This window comes from Mesocricetus auratus, unplaced genomic scaffold (genome assembly GCF_017639785.1).
Source record: "Mesocricetus auratus isolate SY011 unplaced genomic scaffold, BCM_Maur_2.0 Super-Scaffold_100691, whole genome shotgun sequence".
Classification (NCBI taxonomy): domain Eukaryota; kingdom Metazoa; phylum Chordata; class Mammalia; order Rodentia; family Cricetidae; genus Mesocricetus; species Mesocricetus auratus.
In genome coordinates this window covers 31,153,241-31,162,062 of record NW_024429267.1, presented here as the reverse complement: position 1 = coordinate 31,162,062, position 8,822 = coordinate 31,153,241, and the positions used below count along the sequence as shown (strand labels likewise).

General features: G+C 37.9%; 1 protein-coding gene across 1 annotated transcript in view; it reads right to left on the bottom strand.

Annotated features, from left to right (window-relative positions):
* Positions 1-7,043: 7,043 nt before the first annotated feature.
* Positions 7,044-8,822, bottom strand: part of Plscr4 (phospholipid scramblase 4) — a 40,047-nt gene continuing 38,268 nt past the window's right edge. Inside the window, exon 9 of the mRNA XM_005080719.4 lies at positions 7,044-8,818. Within this exon, the coding sequence (XP_005080776.1) occupies positions 8,771-8,818 (48 nt within the window). The 3' untranslated portion in view covers positions 7,044-8,770. The remainder of the gene's footprint in view (positions 8,819-8,822) is intronic.

Genomic DNA, 8,822 nt, shown 5'->3' with positions numbered 1-8,822 from the left:
TGTCTATAATTGTGGACATGTTGACATGTTGCAGTTCTACAATTAAATGACAATTTATCTTGGGCTAATCTTAACCTACCTCAGTGTCGGGCCTAATGTTCTATGATCAATAAAACCCTTTGGGACATACCAAGTTAGCAGAACACCACTTTCCACCAAATTCAAAGCTAAGTGTCAACGGAGAACAACATGCCTGAGGTTCTTTGCTTTGCTGTAGCCTCCCTCTTTGACGTCCCCACCAGGCTATCTGAAAAGGGTCATGGTTTGCTACTTTCCTTTTTCTGTTACTATGAAAGTTCCATGAAGCTGATTTTGCATTGAACATGGAATTCTGGGTTACTAAATCTGTGTTCACAGTCAGACATATTTGGCTCCAGAACAAATTCTTCCTTGTTCTGAGAGTTGTGTTTCAGTGTCAGCAATCTTTTATCTAATGACAGTATTAGGAATATTGAACAGTTAAAGACAATCTGGAATTTAGTAATGTGATTATTGAAAGACAATGTCATTTCAAACAGAAAACAGAGGCCTAACATACTGCAACGATCCATAAGCACAATGGAACTGTATTATGTGTATATTATAGAATTTCCCATTCTTATCTAGTACCAGACTTCATGCTGGTTTGTTTGTTGTTTTTAATACATTCCTTCTATTGCTGTTATGATTGAAAAGTAAATGATCATAAAAATTCTCTTGTTGTGGGAAGCCTAGAAAGTGTGGCTGAAGTTGCTTTGATGAGAATGAAAATTTAGTAGAGGTTAAAAATAAGAAGCAATCTGAATGCTTGACTATGAAGAGAGGCTGGGTGGGAGTCCACCGTCCTCAGTAGCAAATAGTTTCAATTTCAGTGTCCAGGATAAGTAAGGCTAATGGTCAACATCAGGCTTAACAATATTTAATTTTAGAGCAGAGACTCCAACTGGGTGCTACTGGTGCACATCTTTAATTCCAGCACTGGCGAGGCACAGGCAGGTAGAACTCCACGAATTTGAGGCTAGTCCGGTCTACAAAACAAGTTCTAGAATAGTCAGAGATATGCAGAAAAATCCTGTCTCAAAAAACAAACAAACAAATGAACCAAAAAAAACCCAAACCAAACCAAACAAAAACAGAAATACTCCAAGCTGTATAAATGCACATGATGCAAAGAGTGGACTAGAAAAATTCACCCACTACTAAGTGAGCATGGAGAGGATTGTGTGTGTAAATATTATACTATAATTAATATCATGTATTAGTTATAAAATATACTATTATTTCTGTGTTACAGGTAAAAAGATTAAATTACTTGTGGGGAATTTAAAAGCTAGTTTAGGATTTTATATTTAAAGACATATGTGATCACAGGAAGTACATTTCCACTGTGGCACTAGCAGGAATGGAATTGAACTCTAAAGTGAGTCTAGCTCTCACCTGTATCCCAGAATTTCAAACTGCAGGTAAATATGCTACCATTCTGTTCTGTTGCCATCAAAATGAAAATTAACCAAGTACTATCTAGAAGAGCACAGCATATGGTTAAGGTGAAACTTTTTATCCTTTGGTGGACAGTAACATGTGTGAACATGTGCAGAGTTCCCAACATGGTTTCCTCCACCCTACAGTGAAAACCTCATAGTGTCTATCATAGGAACCTGCTGTAGGGATGAAAAGGGTCATAGTTGAATAGCAGTATCCTCTCAATGAACCATATTAAATAGACTGGACAATGTCTCAGGTTCATGCATCACTGTAATAAACAGCCAGTCATTAATTTCTTTCATGAAAATTTCGAGATTGATTTTTAAAATTATATTCACAATGGAATTCTTTTGCAGACATGGCAGTAAAATTTACCTGATCTTCAGAACTTCCAGGAATTTTCTCTGCCAAACTATACAGTTAACCTTGATAGTTTGACTGTGATAGCAGTAAATCATATTGTACAGTGCTAGCATCCCCCTGTGAATGTACTTCAAAAATCAATCAATGTCGATAGCAGTCATCATAGATATGTGTTCTAATGATCTGTCTTGAACACAAGCATTTATGAGGAGTAGTTTATATTAGTATTATTGTATTTCTATTTGCTTTTTAGTTCAGTTCCTAACTTTAGTAGATATTCAATGAAATAATTATTGATATAATGAAATAGTAGAAAGATTAACCTGTGCTTAATGGCTACTATAATATTTCACAAGCATACTGTATTTTACTTCTTTTTGTGAATACTGAGGGAATATCCACCACATGCTCTTCTTAGCCATGCAATGTTCTGCTAGGTAACACATTACCCACTCCCACTTTGCCTGCATGAATATATCATTTTGCTTTTGTCTTTTCTGAGATTTACATTGATGACATACCTAGAAACACTCAGGGAATGCATTATAGTTATGGGTAAAGATTCAAGGGAAAAATCAATGTCAGTGGAGTGCTCAGCCACAAATGGGACACCCCTCTCTCTGTGGTTTAGGGAGCACATGAAAGAGGAGCAGAAAGACTGTAAGAGTCAGAGGTCAGGGATGATGGAATCAAATGTCTTTTGGATATGACAGGACTACTACACTGATGAACTCACAACAATAGTGACTGACTGTACAAGGCCCGCAGAAGGTCAACCCAGTTAACAGTCTAGCCTAGAGTGGAAAGAAGTTCATGCATCTCCTAAAAAGGACACCTGACTTGCTATTAACAATTGATCACTCACCAGGGAAGATAGAGCGTTAGTTTTCTTTAAGGATATGGCCTCTAGTAGGTCAGCCAAGCTCTAGTGAATAGCCACACACGAAGGAGTACATGGGCAGCACAAATTATAGACAATGCATCATTTCAAAAGTGAATAAAAAGGTGGGTATGAAATTGATATTGGGCAGGGAGGTGGGGAAATCTCTGAGAGGGAAAGCCAGATGAAAACAATCGGTCGAATAAATAAGAAGCCCACAGAATGGGAGAGAATATTTTCTAAAAATACATATAATAGAGGATTTTTTAAAAAGTCAAGGAAACAAATGACTGAATTAAAAAATTGTCTAAGGAACGAATCCTTTGATCCACAATGGTGTGTTGCCTACAAGGTAAATTAGTACAATGGTGATACAATACTTGTGGGAGTAAACAATATCTGATTTGACTTAAGGCTCACTCCACAAGAAGGAACCTACATCTGATACTGCTTGGCTGATCAAGAACCCAGGACTAGATAGTACAGAGACCTAGGGGAAAACCAAGTACAACTGTTCTTTAAAAACTAGCAACAAAATGACTCCTAATGACATTGTTTATACTCAAAAGTCAGTGGCTTGCTCAGCCATCATTAGGGAAACTTCACCCTGTAGCAGATGGGAATATATACAGACATCCACAGCCAGATATTGTGTAGTGGATGAGAGACTTGGAACACTGAGCCCTTAAGTGGATATCTACATCAAATCCCTCCCCTCAGAGTTCAGGAAAACCATAGCAAAAAAGGCAGAAAGAGTGTAAGAACTAAAGAGGATGGAGGACATCAAGAAAACAAGGAATTTTAACTCAACATAATCACAGCTCATATGGTCTCACATTGACTGAGGTAGGATGCACAGGTCTACAAGGGTCTGCACTGGTCTGGCCCTCTGCATATATATGATGGCTTCCAGTTTAGAGTTTTTTTAGGATTCCAGGGCATGCAAACATCCTTCCTTAGCAATTAATGAAATGAAAATTAAAGCTACTTTGAAATTTCACCTTACCCACTCAGGATGGTTAATATTAAGAAAACAGCTAAGAGCAAATGTGGGGATTGTCTTTACCCCTCAGCCTGTTGGCCATCAGGTCAAGAGGGGAAAGAGGCAGACTGGGAGAGAGAAAACTTTGGTAGCTGATGAACATGAACAGACAGCCCTCTGGGAGATAGATTTCGGTGAATCAGCTCGATTTTATTCCAGAGTATAAGGAATATATATGATTGGGGGACCCAGAGACAAACCCTAATTTGCATTAAGTGCTACACTCCTATCATGAGGCTTAGTACATGACAGTAAAGTCCTACAGCAGAGCTCCTAGCCCAAGTCGTTATGTCAGGGATCTGTGCCTAGGGTCAAGATAAAGATAAATCAGACATCTGCTTTAGAGACAGCTTTTGGATAAAGTCAGTCCTCCAGGCCCAGGATCATTCTCCAGATAAGATCATGTAGAGATCAGGTAGCATTGCTAGAGGGAGGGAGCTCCATGTTGCTGAGCTTATTGAAATAAGCTGCTAGATCATGGGGATGCTGTGCCTCTAAGAAGCCTGCAATGGCTTCTAGCAAGTAAATTCTGGTAAAGATGTGGGGGAAAGGGGAACCCCCAATCATTTTTGGTGGGATTGTCCCTCTGGAAATCCAAGCAGAAAATTCCCAAAAAGTTAGAAATGAATCTACTATATGACCATGCCATAACCACCCCTTGTCATATTCCCAAAGGACTCGATGTCCTACTGCACAGATACTTGTCCAGCCACATTCACTGATCTTCTATTTACAATAGCTAGAAAATGGAGAAAACCTAAATATCCTTAAGCTGATAAATGGATGGTGACTACCTGCTCAGTGATGCTACTGCTCAAAATGCCTGGGTCCTTCTACATCAATAATTAATTATGAAGCTTGCCATCAGGTCAATCTTATGGATGCATTTTCTCAGTCGTGCTTCCTTCTCAGATAATCTAGCCTGTGTCAAGTTGACAGCAAAACCAACAAGGGCACTGTTACCCATGGGTACCTTCTAGAAAAAAAGGTAAAACCCTATTGCTGAAGATACCATACACTTAAGACAAAAGACTTGGAGGGATTGAGCTGGATCTGACATGGAGGCCTTATTCCTGAGGTTTAGCTTTCAAAGTATTGAAAGTTGCTGTATGAGCTGCCAAGGAAGAAATGTAATCAATATTCCTATCCACCATGTGCTGGATAGATATTTGACATAAGGTAGAGTCATTTAGGCAGAACTTCCAATGAGAAAATGCCTCCTAAGATAGGCCTGCCAGAAAGTTTATAGGCATTTTCTTAATTAATGATTGATGTTAGAGGGTCCATTTCACTGGGACAGTACCACCTCTGGGCTGGTGGTCCTAGGTACTATAAGAAAGCAGGCAGGGAAAGCCATAAGGAACAAGCCAGTAAGCAGCACTCCTCCATGGCCTCTGCTTCAGTCCCTGCCTCTAGTTTCTTATTTCCTGCCCCAACTAAGTTGAAGTGAAATAAAACCTTTTCATACTAAGTGGCTTTTGGTTGTGGTGCTTTATCACAGCAATGGAAACCCTACCTAAGACACTGCTGTAATGCTTAGAAACCATAACAAGGACCAGAATGCCAAAATATACCTAAGGGCACTATAGTGGCATTTATAATCCTGAAGTAACCAACAGCTGTCTAATTGAACTTAAGGTCTGCTTAACAGGAGGGAATTTAGGTCTAGTACTGTAAACCTAATGAACTACCCAAGGATGGTGATGTTGTGGGCTCTAAAGAAGGACCTGTGACTGACACTTTCTTAAATGAGTATAATTCCCATTTGCATCCAAGGATCTAGATAGATAGATAGATAGATAGATAGATAGATAGATAGATAGAAAGACAAATAGGGATAGTTCTCACTTCCTAAAGAAGAGTCTCCAAAATAGTACCTTAATTGTTTGATATTTTTGATAATGTTCATATTTTGATCATATTCACTTTCTACTCTTCCAACAAGTCATCTTAGCCCTTATCCATAACCACTACATTTCATGTTCTTGCCGTTATTTTTTTCCTTTTGGAAGAGAATATATCACAGCAGATGTCTTGGTCCTTTGGCTCTTTCTATCCTTTGCCTCTTCTTCAGAGATATTCCTGGAGTCACAGGCATAGGAGCTGTGTTATATGTGGAGTGGGAGGGACAAAGATATCAAAGGGGGGAGCGTGTAGGGCAGAAATGACTTAAATATAGTACTCATATATGGCATTTTGATAAAAATAACAGTCAAATATTGACTGGGGCTGACCATAGGACACTCAGTTGTTCTCTGTATTTTGACCACTTATGGATCTCTGTAACAGTCTCTGTGTGCTGCAAAAAGGAGCTTCTTTGATTAGAGATAATGGTGGACTAAAAAAACAAAAACTAAAACTAGTCTAAACACTAGCCAAAGAAACTTCTTTTGGCAACAAACGGAGACCATCATAGAAATCCACAACTCTTCAGAGAAAAGAACATCTGACCACAGGGTACCAATCGCCAACAGATACATCTACAACACAAACTCTACACCTGAGGCTCAGGGAACATCTCTGACAAAGGGCATAAAGATTATAAGCACTTTAGAACATCAAGGTTAGAAGTGAAATAGTATTTTCTACATATGACAGGGAAGCTGCACTCAAGACATCATAACTACATGGTGGTCTAAACAAGACCTACACAATAACCATACTAATTGACATTCTACATGGATGTGGGAAATCTCAAAGGGCTTTATCCATAGATAAAGAACTATTGGCAATAAATGGCAGTTAAAATAGGGGTAATCTGTCTTCTCATAGCTGCTCATATATTGTCCAATTCCAAGCAGTCAATCATAAACTCATATACATATGAGCAATACTAAATGGACTTATCATGCTGTGTGCATGCTTATTTGTGTGCAAGTGAAGGTGTGTGCTTGTGTGTGTCTTATCTAAAGAAGAGGTAATAAATTTGAAAAGGAGAGGGAGGAACAAGGAATTTAGTGGGGAAAGAAAATGGGATGGAAAAGATATAATACAGTACTATGCGAAATCTCAAAAAGAGGATCTGAATTTGGTATAAGGATGTGGGAGTGGATGGAGGAGAAGAAAGTGGGAGAGGTGGATATGACAAAATAATTTATTAAATTACCAAATAATTGACAAAAATATTAAAAAGGAATGTTAGTTATTACTGTTCAGTGCCTCAGGAATTAATTAGTAAATCCATACAAGAATGAAAAGAGCTTAGTAAGTTATAAGAAATTACTTTAAAAATCTCTCTAGAAAGCATTCAGATTCAGTCACAACTCAGGAAATCAAATACCATCTCACCACTAGTTCTATTACATATTTATTTAAAGGTTTAAGAAGCCTCAGGGTACAAGAAAATACTCAACTTTAAAAAAAGTTCTTTTTTTTTTAGTTTTTGGTCAATTTCATACAATAAAATTGAACGAATTACATTAAAATATGACACTTTATTATGCCTAAGGAATTTTTCAGTTGGAGAAGTATTAGTATCACAAACACTAAAATATGAAACAGAGATGTAAAGTACCTGACTATCAACATAAGGCCAGGGTGGGTAAAATGACAAGCTTATACAGGAGCTCTGTTTATCTGGTTTATATGCAAAATATAAGATAGTAATACAGAAAGTGGGTATGTCTAGTTACTATTGGAGTTGCATTTTAAAAATAAGGAATTTAGTTTTTAAAAACAATTCATATATCTTAGTTTTTATAAAAATGAACGGCGGCAAGTAAAGAATTTTTACAAAACATGCAATAAAACAATCTTTATCATGAAAAGATTAGTATAATTAAAAGTGAAGCACCTGTTGTTTGTTTCAAAAAGGGCAGTGAGCTAAGCCTCTTCTCTCAGGGTAACCCAACCTAAGAACACTTAATCTTCATTAAATAAGCTCTAAAAGAATATATCCATGAAAGAACACAGTCAACGTGCAGATAGGAAGCCAAGGTGAGAGACTCACTAATTGGTGTATTCATACACACACCATCCTTGGTACGTACAAGTACTCGATTGAGTCTCCATAGTCTTCACTGACAATCTGGAGAGAAGTTGAAGGCAACATATTTACTGCGTTTTCCTGTTGTTTGTGTGTAAAGAGCTGTTTAACATAGAAAGCAGGCAAGCAATGGTAAGTAATGATAAGATTTATGCATTCAGTTTTTATAAACTTTTTTTGTCATTAGGACATCCTGATCATTAGGCTGATTTTGAAAAAATGCCAAGTGAGTTACAAGGATACAATACGTAATCCTAGACTTCAGAATAAAAATTCAGATATGAAGTGTGTATGAACGCTTAATGTGCCAAGTAAGTGAATGTACAAGGTTAGTACTCCAGCACCAAAGCCCTAATATGTGAAGATCTTATTTGTCTGTGGCTCTGGTCAACTCTCTGTAGTAGCCTCATCCTGCCTTCATAAATAGCTGGCTCCAAATCGCCCAGCTGAAGAGATGAGGAAATACTTGTGGGAAGTACAAACTGAACTACAAGGAGAATACACATTATTTTGTAATAAAATCCGAGTCCCCACTGAGAACTTTATGCACTTTTATGACTGTTGCAGAATAAGCCTCTGATACATGACCACAAAAAGTATTTGCTTTGCTTGTTAAAGCACGTTATTTCTGTGTGTGCCTTTTTAGGATCTAAAGATGAAGGTTAAGAGTAGCAGTCCAACCTGGAATCAAGTTTACACTCTTGACAAAGAAGAGAGGGACAGACACAGAAGATGTGTTACTACCTGTTAAGGTGAGGACTAGGGGCTTCGTTTTCCCATAGCTCACGTGACTATTGTTGATTGCTTGCATTGTATATGTTTACTTGGCTAATAGAGCAGATTTTTCAGAACAAGCTAGTGTCCCAAGAAGCCAAATACTTGACTGGGACGTGTGTCCTGACTGCATCCTTGAATTTATACCAGTAAAAGCAGTGTTCAAGCCAGAGAAAAATACTTGCAAATAACCGAAGGCTGACTGTGAGACCAATGCATATTTCCCTAATTTTGTTTTCAACTGACTCTTTGCTTGATCCCTCTATCCTGATGAATGCCGTGAAGGAGTCCTTTCAAAGTACATGAAGTCCTGA